General features: G+C 36.8%; 2 protein-coding genes across 8 annotated transcripts in view; one reads left to right on the top strand and one right to left on the bottom strand.

Moving 5' to 3' along the window:
• The window catches only part of PATJ (PATJ crumbs cell polarity complex component), a 762,329-nt gene that overhangs the window by 642,846 nt on the left and 102,255 nt on the right, over nt 1–17,228 (top strand). The gene's annotated exons all lie outside the window — the stretch shown is intronic.
• The window catches only part of DOCK7 (dedicator of cytokinesis 7), a 170,096-nt gene that overhangs the window by 117,303 nt on the left and 35,565 nt on the right, over nt 1–17,228 (bottom strand). For all 7 annotated transcript variants that reach the window (XM_084876068.1, XM_084876069.1, XM_084876070.1 and 4 more), the window contains exons 8-12: nt 15,358–15,424; nt 14,130–14,279; nt 11,344–11,424; nt 8,598–8,763; nt 4,579–4,721 (exon numbers count right to left, since the gene is read on the bottom strand). In XM_084876068.1, coding sequence (XP_084732194.1) covers nt 4,579–4,721; nt 8,598–8,763; nt 11,344–11,424; nt 14,130–14,279; nt 15,358–15,424 — 607 coding nt within the window. The remainder of the gene's footprint in view (nt 1–4,578; nt 4,722–8,597; nt 8,764–11,343; nt 11,425–14,129; nt 14,280–15,357; nt 15,425–17,228) is intronic.

The following is a 17,228-nucleotide window of genomic DNA, read 5'->3' as shown; positions in this document are numbered from 1 at the left end:
AAATAAATATGGTAGATTTAAAATACTGCTTGTTAATAATCCTGCCCTTCTTCCTTCATTTGAGTCAAAGTGAAAAGTAAAATTAATATAATTGTGATTAAAAGTCAATATGCTGACTTATTTCCTTTTTATGCTTTCAAATTTTATTGAGCTACGATATTGCTATCTGTTTTTAAATTTTATATATGTATTTATAGCCCATTTGTCTATAAGGTATTACAGGGAACTCTAAAATATGGAAAATCAATACAAATTAGAAATAGATGAAAAGGATAAAAAAATGAATATTGATATAAAACAGACATATATATAATGACAATCTTAAAAACTTACAACTCTTGAGTTTATATTTCTTTTCAACTTTATATCACCAAGCCTCTCAAATGCAAAATATACAGCATTGACTAAATATACAAAAGGAAAGAAGTAATAACAAAAACTTCTCTTGAAATAAAGTATAACTATCTTGATATTAAACCAGAAAAAAAATAACGCTGAAAAGACCTCCATCCTGGAAAAAGAGACAAATCAAACCAAACCATACCTAATTAATAATTTTTTTTCAATTTAATATCATGTTTTGCAATTAAATAGGTAGGGGTTCATTTTGGTTTTTAATTTAGTAGTTTTTAGCTTATTAATTTAAACCTCCTACATTTAATTTCTTAGTGGTTTTAAAGCATAGTTCATGTCATCCTTTTATCTTAAATAGATTTAAGGTTACTTTACTATTATGAGCTCACCCTGAGCTATATATTCCACCTGCTCACTATGTTCTGAACAGGATACAGAATTGCTCATCTTTTATCCCACTATCTAGAAAAGTGATTTTTACTTTCTAAGAAGTTGGAGGTTTTTGTTGATACTTTTATAGTTTTTAGTTTTGTTGAGTTATGATTAGCAAATTTGAATCTGAAGATTTTTTCAGTGACCTAACATGTAATTATAACAAATGTTCTATCAGTTGCTAAAACAATATATTCTCTTCTTTTGAATACAAAATTAAATACATCCTTAAGTGGGTCTTATTTATAATTAGAAGCCTAGTTCAAAAATTCAAGCACATTGAAGGGGAATTAATTAGAAGAAATATTTTAGAGGCTGGGGACGGGTCACGGGAGGTTGGCTCCAGGGCACATCCAGCCAATCTCGCCTCGTCCCGATCCACCAGACCCCAGTAGCAAGCTAACCTACCAGTCAGAGCATCTGCCACCGGGTAGTCAGTGCACGTCATAGTGACTGGTCAAGCAGTCAACCGAATGGTCAACCAAACAGTCAAACACTTAGCATATTAGGCATATATATAGATAGATAGATACATTAAGATTATCTTCAGATTCAATTATTTCTGTCTACTTAACCTGTGAAATTGATTTTATTATTAACCTCCATTCTTTACTCCGTATCTGTTTCCATACCTTTTGTTAGGTGGGACATTAACTCCCTCCTCAAGCTTGTTTTGGCCAATAAGCATAGATGACGCAGAAACTTCAAAAATATTTGCACAACTAAGCTTGCCCTCCCTCTTGAACTTCTGCCACTGCTATGAGAACATGACCAAGCTAGCCTGCTAAATGATAAGAGTACAAGTTGAGAAACATGAAGGAGGTCTGTTATTTCTGTCTTCCCAAAAGTCAGTCTAGATCAGCTGACCCTGGTCAACCTCTAAACATGTGAATGAACCTAGCTAACAACCCCTTCTCCACACTCCAGGTTTACTGTTGTGTACTCCTAAAGCAACAACTTACACACATTTTAATAAGTAGAAAAAATGCCCTTAAAACTAATGTGTGAATTTGATTTTATTTTTAAATCTCCATGTATTTCTAATAACTTTAGCTTGTCACATTTAAAATCTGTACATAAGCACTGATTACTATATCCTAATCATGAGTAGTTATTGCTCATCAATTTAAAAACAAAAACAAGCCTAAACTGGTTTGGCTCAGTGGATAGAGCGTCGGCTTGGGGACTGAAGGGTCCTGGGTTTGATTCCGGTCAAGGGCATGTACCTTGGTTGCGGGCATATCCCCAGTAGGGGGTGTGCAAGAGGCAGCTGATCGATGACTCTCTCTCATCGATGTTTCTAACTCTCTATCCCTCTCTCTTCCTCTCTGTACAACATCAATAAAAAATATATTTTTTAAAAAAACAAAACACCTGCTTTCTGTATCTCATTTAAGAGATAATTATGCCTTAAATTCTACTTTATTAAAATTATAATCTCCGCCTTTTACTTAATTTGCCTAATATATAATAGTAGTACAGAGCCCTAAAAAGTCAAATGTTAATGCTTTCTGTTGTTCTATGTCTCCAGCAATCATTGATTTTTAAGTTTCACAAGTAGTTTGTGCTAATTTCCAGTTACTGTACCAGTCTCTAGTACATGGTGAATACTCAAAAAAGTATTTGTTGGATAAATACGTAGGTGGGTAGAATGATGCTCAGTACATGGTGAATGCTCAATAAAGTACCTTTGAATAAATAGGTGGGTAGGTGGATGGATAACTTGTTGATTTGAGTTTACAATACCAGTTCAATGATAAAGCAGCTGAAGAAAAGAAAAGAAGAGCTGTGAAAATGGCAGAAATGATGTAGCAGCTGAAGAGGCACAAAGAGAAAAATGCCATAGTCGTGAGGCTGTGTGTCATAGTATCAGGTAAACCTACCGCTGTTTCCATAGCTGTACTTGGCTATCACCTTATCGAAGTAAGACTGAAGTAAGCCTTTTCTAAACTCTTTTCTTATACTACAATCTCTATATATAAAAGTCTAGGTGACCATCTGACTGTCCTACCAGTAGCTATGATGCGCACTGACCATCAGGGGGCAAACGTTCAACACAGGAGCTGCTGAGCTGCAGCAACTTGGCAGCTGTGGCTCTCGGGTGACACAGAACCAGAGAGGAGGGAGCCAGATTCCAGGGTGCATCACCCGAGAACCACACTCTCCCAATCTGGGACCCCTCAGGGGAGGCCGGAGAGCCGGTTTTGGCCCTATCCCCACATGCCAGGCCAAGGGACTCCACTGGTCCTCTAGTTTATAATAAACAGACCCTTACCACTTCAGACACTTCTTACCTGCTTTATTTTCCATCCGAGTGTCTCAGAGCAGTTGCCTATGAATGCTATTGATAACTGTGAAAGGCACTTCCAGTACATTGTTATCTGTCAACTCATGGCACATCCAGCTCTAAAATCTAGCTCTCTCAAATTACAAGGTATCAGAAGGCCAGGATTTCCTCCCTATATTTATTTATTTTTTTAATATATTTTATTGATTTTTTACAGAGAGGAAGGGAGAGGAAGAGAGTTAGAAACATAAATGAGAGAGAAACATCGATCAGCTGCCTCCTGCAAACTCCCTAGTGGGGATGTGCCTGAAACCAAGGTACATGTCCTTGACTGGAATCGAACCTGGGACCCTTCAGTCGGCAGGCCGACGCTCTATCCACTGAGCCAAACCGGTTTCGGCTTCCTCCATATACTTAGAATAACATCTCAATAGAGGAATTTTGAGAGAGTATTTTGCATTTCCTTTAATCTGCTCTAAAACACGTGTCACAGTTTGTCACACTAATACAAATTTTCTTCCATAATTATATGGTTCTGGTCATCTGCTTATGCAAAAGTCTTTAAAATTTTTCTAATCTTTGGTTCACATTATAAAATTAATTTTACTTCAAAATCCAGCATGCATACACTCATAAAAAAATGAGGGGGAATAAAGCTCATTGAAGCAGTATTGTATTTCTATTCTAACAGGTTTTGTTTTTATGCTGGGTATTATATACTAAATTTCTATTACTATTAATGGATCATGACCAGCATTTGAAAAATACTGATTTGACTCAAGATTTGAAGTGTACAAAACATACCTGCAAAGAATAAAATATCTTTAAGAACTTCTTAGACTTACAAATTCACCTTTAAAAATAGCAATGGCATTTTGGTACTGAGATGCACCACTAAGACCTGAAAGTTCTAGTCCATATACCATGGATGTGATAGGTTAGGTAAAAAAAAAAACAAAACTTGGGAGGACAAATATAACCACATAATCACTCTATGAAAATCCATAAACCATGAATACTTAAGAAAAGTTAAAATATTAAAATTAATAGAATATAGATGTGGAGGATTGATTCTGATGCATTATTAGTCAATGTCACTATTTAAATAAAATGATAAAACATATAACTTATTTTTACATATTTTATTTTATTCTTAAATTTTTTAATTTCTTGAAATTACTATCAATTATTGTATGTAAAAGTACTACATGTGCATGATTTTTCTGAAAACAAAAGAAATTTATTTATTTATTTATTTATTTTGAAAGGGAGAAGGATAGAGAGCTAGAAATGTCGATGAAAGAGAAACATCGACCAGTTGCCTCTTGCACACCCCTACCAGGAATGTGCCCGCAACCAATGTGCATGCCCTTGACCGGAATCGAACCCAGGATCTCAGTCCGCAGACCGACGCTCTATCCACTGAGCCAAACCGGCCTTGGCTGAAACCAAAAGAAATTTACGAACAAATAATTCCCTAGAATTCCTACATGACAGAACAATACCTGCTTAAAAAAATTTGTCACTGTGAGCGTAGCAGGTCGAAAGCTGGTCAGGTTACAAGCATCATCTCCACTTGTTGTCCTTTCAAGTGATCGTCTGCCAACAATACTAGAATTCCTCCTCTCTGACCAAGACCCTTTTCTTTCTACAAAGGAAAAAAAAAAGTAAAATATTCATTTTTTTTAATATTTAAAAAAGTTGTTTTAAAGCAGCTTTCCAAACACAGGGTGGAAATCCACTAACGTTGAAAAGTAACCACTTAGCATATTGATTATAGTAGAAGAAATTCACTTCTGGGGAGATCAGTAAGGAAATATTACATCTAAATCTTCTGATTCTCTTTAAAATTCTCCAATGTGGGGAAAAAAAAAAAAAAAAAAAAAGGTAATTACCACACAAAGATAATGCATATGACCAAAGATGAGCTAAGAAGATCAGATATAGAGGAACTATAAATTTTAGTCACTATATATGGTCCCTCAGTCTTATAGCACTTAAATTTGAAACTTTTATTCAAATTTTTGCAAGATAACCCTACTATTCAAACAAAATAAAATAATTATGTTAAAGATTTAAAACTATAAACAAACTAGACCTACTAGACATCTACAATATACTCCACTAAACAAAAGGCAAGTGCACATTCTTCTCAAGCACACATAAGACATTCTCTAAAACAGATTATATATAGGTATATCTTGTTTTTTTGCACTCTACAGATATTACATTTTAATTTCACATATTAAAGATTTGTGGCATTGAGCAACTCTATTGGTGCCTTTTTCCAATAGTATTTGCTCAATTTGTCCCTGTTCACATTTTGGTAATTATCATATTTCAAACTTTTTTTTTTCAATCCTCACCTGAAGATATTTTTCCATTGATTTTTAGAGACAGTGGAAGAGAGTGAAAGATAGAAAAAAATATCAATGTGAGAGAAACATATCGATTGGCTGCCTCCTGCAGGTGCCCTGATCAGGGCCCAGGTCGAGGAGAAGCCTACAACTGAGGTACGTGCACTTGACTGGAATCGAACCCAGAACGCTTTGTTCTGCAAGCCAATACTCTATCTAGTGAGCCAAACCAGCTAGAGCTATTTCAAACTTTTTCACTGTTATTATATTTGTTATGGTACTCTATCATCAATGATCTCTGATGTTATTATTGTAATTGTTTTCGGGCACCACAAAGTTAAGAGAGCAAACTTAATAAATGTGTGTTCTGATTCCTCCACATATGGGTTGTTCCCCTATCTCTCTCCTCTCCTAGAGACCCCAATTCCCTGAAACACAACAATACTGAAACTGGCCAAATAATAACCCTACAATGGCCTCCAAGTATTCAAGTAAAAGAAAGAGTCCTATGTTCCTCATTTTAAATCAAAAGCTACAAATGACTAAGCTTAGTGAGGAAGAAATGTTGAAAGCCAAGATATGCTGAAAGCTAGGCCTCTTGCACCAAAGAGTTAGCCAATTTGTAAATGCAAAGAAAAGTTCTTGAAAGAAATTTAAAAAGTGCTGCTCCAGTGATCACACAAAAGTTACAAACTGAAACAGCCTTACTCTTGACTAGAGGCCCGGTGCACGAAATTCGAGCACAGGTAGACCAGCAATCAGGACTGATTGGGGCCTTCTGACTGCTGGCTAGGGCCTTCCTTCCAGCTGCAGGCTGGGGCCTACCTTCATCCTTTACTGCCCCCTGGTGGTGAGCACACATCATAGCAAGTGGGCAAACTCCAGGTCTGTCTAACCCCTGAAGGGACAATTTGCATATTAGCCTTTTACTATATAGGATATGGAGAATGTTTTAGTGGTCTAAATACAAGATCAAACTACCCACAACATTCTGTTTAGCCAAAGCCAAATCCAAAGCAAGATCCTAACTCTCTTCAATTCTATGAAGACTGAGAGAAGTGAGGAAGATGCCGATGTAAAGTTTGAAGCTAGCAGAGGCTGGTTCATAGGTGTAAAGAAAAAAGCCATCTTCATAACATAAAATTGCAAGGTGAAGCAGCAAGTGCTGATATAAAAGCTGCAGCAAGTTATCCAGAAGATCTAGCTAAGATAACCAATGAAGGTGACTACACTAAACAGATTCCTAATAGAGACAAACAGCCTTATGTTAGCAGATGCTATCTAGGACTTTTATAGCTAGAGAGAAGTTAATGAATGGCTTCAAAGCTTCAAAACCTGACTCTCTTGTTAGGGGCTAAGGCAGCTGCTGACTTTACATAGAAGCCAATGCTCATTTGCCGTTCCAAAAATCCTAGGGTCCTAAGATTATGTTAAATCTACTCTGCCTGTGCTCTATAAAAGGAACAGCAAAGCCTGGATGATAGCACATTTGCCTGCATTATTCACTGAATATTTTAAACCCACTCTTAAGACCTATTGCTCAGAAAAAAATATTCCTTTCAAAATATTACTACTCATTGACAATGCACCTGGTCACCCAACAGATCTAATGGAGATGTACAACATTAATGTTTTCATGCCTGCTAACACAGCATCCATTCTGCAGCCCATGGATCAAGGAGTAATTTCAACTTTTAAGTCTTTTTATTTACAAAATACATTTCATAAGGATTTATCTGCCATATTGATTCCTCTGATGGATCTGGTCAAGTAAATTGAAACTTTCTGGAAATGAGTCACCATTCTAGATGTCATTAAGAATAACACTGATTCATGTGAAGTGGTCAAAATACCAATATTAACAGGAATTTGGAAGAAGTTGATTCCAACCCTCACTAATGACGACTTTGAGTGGTTGAAGATTTCAATGGAGGAAGTAACTGCAGATGTGGTGGAAACAGCAAGAGAACTAGACTTAACAGTGGAACCTGAAGAAATGACTGAATTGCTGCATCTCATGATAAAACATTAATAGATGAGGAATTGCTTCTTATAGTAGATTGAAATAGAATTGACTCCTGATGAAGATACTATGATGATTGTTGAAATGACAACAAAGGATATAGAAATTATATAAACTTAGGTGAAAAACAGCAGCAGGGTTTAAAAAAATTGACTCCAATTATGAAAAAAGTTCTATAGGTAAAATGCCATCAAACAGCATCACATGCCATAGAGAAATCATTGGCAAAAGAAAGTCAATTAATGCAGCAAATTTCATTGCTGTTGAATTTTCAGAAACTGCCACAGATATCCCAACCTTCAGCCATCACCACTCTAATCAGTCAGCAGACATTAACATTGAGTCAAGACTCTCCACCAGCAAAAACTTTATAACTCATTGAAGGCTCAGATGATAGTTAGGATATTTTAGCAAGAAAGCATTTTTAATTAAATTATGTACGTTGTTTATTTAGACACTAGAGGCCCAGTGCACAAAATTCGTGGAGGGGGTGGTGGTGAAGGTTGTCCCTCAGCCCAGCTTGCACCCTCTCCAATCTGGGCCCCATTGAGGGATATCCAACTGGGATCAGGCCTAAACGGGAGATTGGACATCCCTCTCACAATCCAGGACTGCTGGCTATAAACTGCTTACCTGCCTCTGACTGATTGCCCCTAACTGCTTCTGCCTACCAGCCTGATAACCCCCTAACCACTCCCCTGCCAGCCTGATCGATGCCTAACTGCTCCTCGGCTGGCCCGATTGCCCCTAACTACCCTCCCCTGTAGACCTGGGTTCCCCCCAAATATCTTCCCCTGCTGGCTTGATCCTCCCAGCTGCCCTCCCCTGCTGTCCTGGTCCCCCCCACCAAGTGCCCTCCCCTGGAGGCCTGGTCTCCCCCAACTGCCCTTCCCTGCAGGTCTAGTCCCCCTACAACTGCCCTCCCCTACTGTTTTAAATAAACACTGAATTATACACTTTAAATAGGTAAAATATATGGTATGCAAATTACATCTCAAAAAAACTGTTAAGGTTTTAACAAAAGACAAAAAAAAGAAATCTATGTATGACTCATCACACTGCAAAGTCTACACATAAAACAAGCTTATGTAAGAAAAAAGAAAAAATTATATATTTAGAAATATTTTATATAAAACACTCTTACCTCCAGTACTAATTTCTACCTCTGTAGAATCTCTTTCCAAACTCCCAGCACTGCTAACAATATTCATTAAATGGATCGCAGTCCAAGCAAAAGGCATGCGATATTTCCCAAGTCTTTGGCAAAACTGATCAGCTTGACTTTTCAGCTTCTCCAATTTTTCCTTATTCTGCAAAACAAAACTTTATACATTATATGATTATGCTCAAAGAAATGAATTAAAGACTATTTCATATTAAATAAAGACACAGTATGAGAATTCTCAATTTTCAACAAAGATGTAAAAACCATCTATAGCTTTCAGTAATCAATTAACAGTGTGCTATCTTAACCATTGAACCATCTTAACCTGTTCTACAAATGTATGTATAGAATAAGTCTTTGACATTAGTTTGAGATTATCTTATCTCTGGAGAAAAGAAAAAAAAGCAAGGGTCAAACATGTTTATGTACTAGAAGCTCAGTACATGAAATCTCACAGCTCTGCCCACCTGCCCGCCGCTCCACTGTGCTCACAGCCCCACCCATCTGCATTAGTGTCAAGTCCCCACCAGCGCCCGTACACTCAGCCTCCTGGTAACCAGTCTTTTTAGTCATGCCACCGTGACAGCATCATGACCACGGGGGTTTTTATGATAGAGACTAGTGGCCCAGTGCATGAAATTCATGCATGGGGGTGTCCTCAGCCCGGCCTGCACCCTCTCTAATCTGGGACATCCCTCTCACAATCGGGGACCGCTGGCTCCTAACCAGTCACCTGCCTGACTGCCTGATCACCCATAACACTGCCTACTGGCCTGCTCACCACCAACTGCCTTCCCCCACCAGCCTGCTCACTCCCAACCTCCCTACCCACCCCACCCCCATGGCCTTCCTGTCCCCAACTGCCCCACCTTGCTGGCCTGATCACCTCCAACTGCCCTCCCTTCCTGGGGCAATTGTTCCTAACCATCTCTGCCTCAGCCCCACCACCATGGTTTGTCCAAAAGGACATCCAGAAGGTCTCCTGGTCTAATTAGCATATTACCTTTTTATTAGTATAGAGAGTGTAAGTACTATTTTATGAAAGGAAACATTACCATGTTTACAACTGCAAACTAAAAAATATTCTAGGTTATGACTCATTAATTTGAAATATTGTAAAAAATATGGAAGCACTTGAGCCAATTTAAAATAGTTCCTAACTTAGAGCAACCATGAGGTGGGAGTGTAGGGTACAAATATGCCAATAAATAAGACCAGAGTAATAATAAATAAAGAAAAAACAAAACAAAACAAAACAAACCAAAACAGTATTATGAGAGTCCTAAATCCTGGGAAAAGACTAATGATCCAAACAGTAATGCCTACTTGGGAGACATCCTGAGGCTGACTCAACTTTTAGGCTATTCCTAAACAAGCACTAAGGCGACCTGCAATATCCAACCAATGGTCCAACAGTGAAAACCAACACCAAATTCCTCACATATTCTTTCTATACAGTATGTCTCCTGGTGTGGTTTATTCTAATGACAGTAACCTATCTGAAGACTCAGAATTGGGAAAAATGGAAGGATAGCTAAATGGCATCACTTTGACTGTTATATCTAGTATACTTTAAAAATAGGTTCTTGTTTTAAAAGCCTAACTATAAAATGTACTTAATTCTATAAGCTTATGTAAATAAGTAAGAAGAAATGTGGAATAAGCTGCTGTAATACCTTTGAGCTCCATACAACAGAGCAAATTTAATTTGTAAAATGACAACCTAGGAATACTTTAACCCTGCTTTCAATCAGATAGCCAGGGATCAGAGATTATCATGTGTTCAGACCTACCTATAATAACAGAAGAGGCTCAGCTCTTGTTCTGAATCTCAGAAAAATAGAAAGCAAAACATTTTCTAGTTTGTCAAGTATTTCTCAAGCATATCTCTCCTGGATATTTCCAGAATTAACTGAAGTGTTCAAAGACCTCAGATCACTTGTTATTACTATCACTAACTCAGGGTATCTGGAATTTGGGACCTATTATGGACCAATTATTTTTGCTTTAGAAGTTTATCTAAATTCTAGAAATTTGTTATTTGACAAAATAGAGGTTACATTTTCTATTTTTAACACATTCTTAATTATCTATAGCTAAACAGAAGCCTAGAATATTTCTGTTTTGCTAGGAAAAGTTCCATCAATATCACTATTCTGTACATATAAGAAAAAAGTAATTATTTGGGAATTAAACTGAATTCACTTAGTTTTCTACAAAAAATGTTAATAATCAATTAATGTTTGGTGAGGGATATTTTTTTTATTTTTTATTTTTTTAAAATATTTTTATTGATTTTTTACAGAGAGGAAGGGAGAGAGATAGAGAGCTAAAAATGTCGATGAGAGAGAAACACCAACCAGCTGCCTCTTGCACACCCCAGGGGATGTGCCCGCAACCAAGGTACATGCCCCTGACAGGAATCGAACCTGGGACCCTTCTGTCCGCAGACCGACGCTCTACCACTGAGCCAAACTGGTTTCGGCCAGTGAGGGATATTTTTAAAAAATAGCACAGCATGTGACACAAGCTAGGTGACAAAGCAAATAAAGAAACTGAGTAGGATAATAGAAAAAAATGAATTAAATTTATTAGTATGCTTTATATAGTATTTCCCAAATAAAAATTCAGGAGATTAGAGGTAATTTAGGACTGGGTTTGGGGATTTGGGGGAAATGGCAACAAATACAAAAGTGGGGGAAATGAGAGGAATGATATTCTATACCTTGGTGGCATCTGCTTCTTTGAAAATCATATATGGTTCTGCACACTCTCCAATGTCTCCTTGCTGTAGGACTTTTTCTAACTGTCAAAGACAATAATTAAAGATTAAACTTTAAAAAAAAAAAAAAGCTATAAGCATGAATGCAAGGATGATTCAACATATAAAAATTAATCAATATAATAAAACTACATAATCATCTCAAGTAATACAGAAAAAGCACTGAACAAAATTCAATATACTTTCATAAAAGAAACACTCAACAAACTAGGAATTGAAGAGCGCTACCTCAATATAATCAAACCCTTATATGCAAAGCCCACAAGATAACATCACACTAGGTGTTTAAGGTCAGCAACAAGATAGGGATGCTCACTTTTACCAATTCTATTTAATGTAGTAATTGAAAGACTGAGTCAGAGCAATAAGGCAAGAAAGAGAAATAAAACAATCAAATTATAAAGGAAAAAGTAAAATTACCTCTATGAAGAGACATGATCTTTTATACAGAAAACCCTAATATCTATCTATCTCTCTCTCTCTCTCTCTCTCTCACACACACACACACACACACACACACACACACAGATACTTTAGAACTAATTAAGGAATTTAGCAAAGTGTCAGATACAAAACATGCAAAAATAAGTTGCATGTCTATACAATAAAAAATGAAGCAATTTGAAAAAGAAATTAAGAAAATAATTCCATTTACAATAATATCAAAAATAATAAAATACTGAGGAACTAACCAAGAACTGAAAGATTTGTATTTTGAAAACTAAAACGGTGGTTAAAAAAAAAAAAAAAAGAAAGAAAGAAATAAAGGAAACAAATAAATGGCAAAAGATCTTGTATTCATGAATTGGAAAGCTTAATGCAGTTGTCAATACTACCTACAACAATCTGTAGATTTAATCAAAGTCACAATAATGGTGTGTTATTTTTCTTTGCAGAAATAGAAAAATACATCCCCAAATTCATATGGAATCTCAAAGCACCTTGAAAAGTCAAAACAACCTTTAAAAAAAAGGAACGAAGTTGAATGCTGGGAGCCTCACACTTCTTGATTTCAAAACTTAATATAAAGCTACAATAATCAAAACAGTGTGGTATTGGCTTAAGGATATATATATAGATCAATGTAGTAGAATAGAGTCCAGAAATAAACCTATGTTTATATAGTTAAATAAATTTCAATACGGGTACCAAGATAATTCAATGAGAAAAGAAGAGTCTTTTCAACAAATGGTGTTAAACAAAAACAAAAAACCTGAATGTCCAATTGCAAAAAATAAAATTATACCTTTACCTTATGTCATATACAAAAATTCCCTTAAAATAGATCAAAGACTAAACATAGACCTAACATTATAAAACTCTTAGGAAAAAAAAAAAAGGATCTGACAATGTTTTCTTGGATTTGAGACAAAAATAGCACAGACAATTAAAGTAAAAATAAGTAAACTGGACTACATCAAAATTTAAAACTTTTGTGCTTCCTAGAATACAATCAACAGGAAAGACAAGAAATGAGAGAAATCATATATCTGATAAGGAGTTAATATCCAGAACAGAATTTTTAAAATCCTATAACTTAACAAAACAATAATAATTTGATTATTAAATACGCAAAGGACTTGAGTAGACATTTCTCCAAGGAAGCTATACAAATGGATAACAAGCATATGCAAAGATGTTCAAACCATTAATCATTAGGGGAATGCAAATCAAAACCATAATAAGATCATCTTACACTCATCAGAATGGCTACTCTCAAAAATAAATAAATATACAACAAATACTGGTAAGGATATGGAAAAACTGGCACACTTGGCAACTACTAGTGAAATGTAAAAAATGGTGCAGCCACTATGGAAAAGAGTACAAAGATTCCTCAAATATTAAAAATAGAACTACCATGCAATTCAGAAAATCTATTTCTGGGTACATATCAAATAGAATTGAAAGCAGTTGTTTGACCAAATATCAGACTAGATGTTGCTGTGTAGGTATTTTTTAGAGGTGATTAACATTTAAGTCAGTAAACTGAGTAGAACAGGTTACCCCTGCACGATGTGGGTGAGCCCTCATCCAATTCATTAAAGGACATAGAGCAGAAACTGAGGTTTCTAAAAAAAGATATTCTCAAAACTACTTGCCTGAGTTTCTAGTATGCTGCTCTGTGGGATTAAAACTCAAGACAACAACAACTCTTACCTGAATTTCCAGCCTGCCTGCCTGCCAGACAGATTTCAGACTTGCTAGCCCTCAGCCAAATCCTTCCTTTCTGTGTGTGTGTGTGTGTGTGTGTGTGTGTGTGTCTATCCTACAGGTTTGTTTCTATGGAGAACCCTGACTAATACAGCCCCTAACTGAAGAAAAAAATTAGTAGCACCTTTAGTGTATGTTAAAGAATACTAAGAAGAAAAAAATAAGTAAAGGCTAATCTGTGCCCATAAAAAGCTGCACCACTGATAGAGAGATGAGTATACAGACACTACACAAATAAACAAATATATTTAACACTAGAGACCCGATGCACGAATTTGTGCATCAGTGGCCTTCCTTGGCCTGGCTGGCGATTGGGGCCGATTGGGGCCAATTGGGGCCAGCTGGCCGGCGGGAGGGACCACAGGAGGTTGGCCAGCCATGGGAGGTTGGCTGTGGAAGTGAACTGACCACCAGAGGACACCTCCTGCATTGAGTGTCTGCTCCCCGGTGGTCAGTGCATGTCATAGCGACTGGTCATTCAGTCACTTAGGCTTTTATATATATATTATTCTCACCTTTATTACAAGAAAAACATCTTGGGAAGGATAAGTGATAGAAAAAATAGCTGATCTTGCCAGGGTGGTAATGGCAGCAGGTGGTACATGTGGGCGTAGCAATCCTTTCATCTGCTCAGAATTAAGGTCAAAATAAAAGTTTTCTGAAATCTAAAAAATAAAAATCATATATCAAATTTTTACATTTTTACATTTTATAAAAACTCACACAAAAAAATCATATATACCTAATCTTAAACTATTATAGATATTTAAATATTTATACTATAACATATAGCTTATCATATATGTCACTGACCGTTCTTTACATATCTAAATCCAAAAAAATGTACAAACTATTTGGGAAATATAACACAATAAACATAGTCTAAAGAAGCATATCCCAAACTCTTCTGATTAGAAATGCAATCTCTAATAAAATATACAAAGAAGTTATTATTGAGATGAATTATCCCAAAAAGTCTTTAAAAATTATATGAATAACTAGAAGCCCGATGCACGAAGGTTCATGCAGGAATGGGCCTTCCTTTCCTTGGCTGCCAGCACTCTCTTTGCACTCTGGCCCCAGAGCTGCCTTTCTGCTCCAGCCCTGCCTTCCCACGCTGCCCAGAGTCCCTGAGTGGCTGGGGCAGTACGGAATGCCTGTGTCATTGGCATGATGACGATGCAAGCGCCCTGCCCCGCCCCAGGCAGCTCGGCGCCTGCATATGCAAATTAACCCACCATCTTTGTTGGGTTAATTTGCATGCTCACTCCTGATTGGCTGGTGGGCATCGCGAAGGTACGACCAATATGCATCTTTTTCTTATTAGTGTAAATATATCAGCAGTTTTGACTTAGCAAATACAAGTTGCTCAAGCAAAGTTCCACTGCACCAACCATAATATTTTAACAGCAGAAGTCACTGAAGGCACTTCAAGTTTTTACTATCTTTAGGCTTAAAATATTCAATAAGAAATGCTGTGATAAGATAGCCTTCTGTAAATGATGATGGTAAAACCAACAATTAAAAGTTGCTACTGGCTTTTCGAATTCTTTCAATGAAATAAAGTCTAGGTATCAACTAAATTATTCCTTAGTAAGAAAATACTCAAGTCTTACAATTTCCATTTTCCTTTGTAAAATATCAATCTTTAATAATTCATAAAAAATTGTTACTTATTTATCTTATAAAACAACTTAAAATCAGGTTTCTGAAACCTATTATGTTTAAATCATATAACCTTACCTTTTTCTTTTCCTTGACATCATATAAAGCCAAACTTGCAAAAATGGGTTCAATTTCAATTTCAAACCTTTAGGAAGAAAAAGAATGAAGTACTTTAAAAATAAATATAGAATATATAATTGAAGAGAAATTCTCATAATCTCAATATCTTGTACTTTCCTACATCTGTGCTACACCCTCTATGCTAGCCCCTTCTTCCTGAAACAGACTTTTCTAGGCATATCTTTCAATTTATATCAACCATTACCTACTCTAGGTTATCTTCCTTAATTTTCCAGCTATAAGTAATCTCTGCATAAAAGTTCATGGCATTTTAAGTCCACGTTCTGACACTAAGTACTTTCTTAACTATAATTTGGTTATTTGTGTATGTAGATATATAAGATTTTAAATAAATTTTAAAAGTAAAGACCTAATGTTTTCGTTTTTAGTATGTAAATCACATATTCAATGTAAAGAATATTTGGAAGAAAATGGGAGCACCCAAAATTTCATAACATAGAACCAAAATTAACAGTTTAGTGCCTATCCACCCAGATTTTTCTCTATGTATAAATGCACTTATTAAATCGATTAGTTTTTAAATAAAGAATGTCACTATATACATATTTTATAGTCTGTTTTAAACTTAATATTTTATGGATATATTCCCATGACATAAATATTATTCTATCATTTTAAATGCTGGCATACTAATTTTCATTACTTATTTTATAACGATATGTGTAAGTTGAGATGTCTAATTGACTTCCACAATGACTTACATTTAGTAAACACTCAATCAATATTTGCTAAATGAAATAAAATATAATAGAATAAAACGGTAGAACAGTGGTTATCAACCAAGGATAATTTGCCTCCAAGAAGAAATCTGGCAATGTCTGGAGATATTTTTGATTATTATAATTACTCCAGGATTATTACTGACATTTATTGAGCAGCGGCCAGGGAGGTAGCTAACCATTTTATATTATACTAGAAGCCCGGTGCACAAAATTCGTGCTCTGGGGGGTAAAGGGGGGGGGGGGTGTTCCCTCAGCCAGGCCTGCACCCTCTCATAGTCTAGGACCCTCTGGGGGATGTCTGACTGCCGGCATAGGCCCAATACCCCTAAGGATCAGGCCTAAGCTGGCAGTCAGGCATTCCTTTCACAATCCAGGATCCCTTGCTCCTTGCTGCCCACCTGCTCACTCCTTATGCTTGGCTTGCTGCTTCTTAGTGCTGCCGCAGAGGCAGGAGAGGCTCCCGCCACAGTTGATGTGCTCACCAGCCATGAGCACAATTTCCGGCTGAGTGGCACCCTCCCTGTGGGAGCGCACTGACCACCAGTCGTTCTGGTTGTCTGCTTATAACAGTCGCTTAGGTTTTTATTATATATAGACTAGAGGCCCGGTGCATGACATTCATGCACTGGAGGGGGGGGTCCCTCAGCCCAGCCTGTGCCCTCTTGCAGTTCGGGACTCCTTGGGGAATGTCTGCATGCTTGCTTAGGCTGGCAGGCGGACATCCCCCAAGGGGTCCTGAGTGCTGCCGTGGAGGTGGGAGAGGCTCCCACCACTGCCACTTCACTCACCAGCCATAGGCCCACCTACTCTGGGAGCACTCTGACCACCAGGGGGCAGCTCCTGCATTGAGCACCAGCCCCCTGGTGATCAGTGCATGTCATAGTAACTGGTCATTCTGCCATTTGGTCGATTTATATATTAGGGTTTTATTATATAGGATAGGAGAGCCCCAGACAAAAATGTCAATAATGCTCATTTTTTTATTATATGACTATCAGCCAAAGTCCTTAGAGGAGATAAACAACATATTTTCATTGGATTAAGAGTTTAATAAAAAGCCATTGACAAAGATTTGGACATAACTTT

This window comes from Pipistrellus hanaki (genome assembly GCF_964339955.1).
Source record: "Pipistrellus hanaki genome assembly, chromosome: 2".
In the NCBI taxonomy this organism is placed as follows: domain Eukaryota; kingdom Metazoa; phylum Chordata; class Mammalia; order Chiroptera; family Vespertilionidae; genus Pipistrellus; species Pipistrellus hanaki.
Note: the sequence above shows the minus strand (reverse complement) of the source record. Positions and strands in the feature narration are given on the sequence as shown.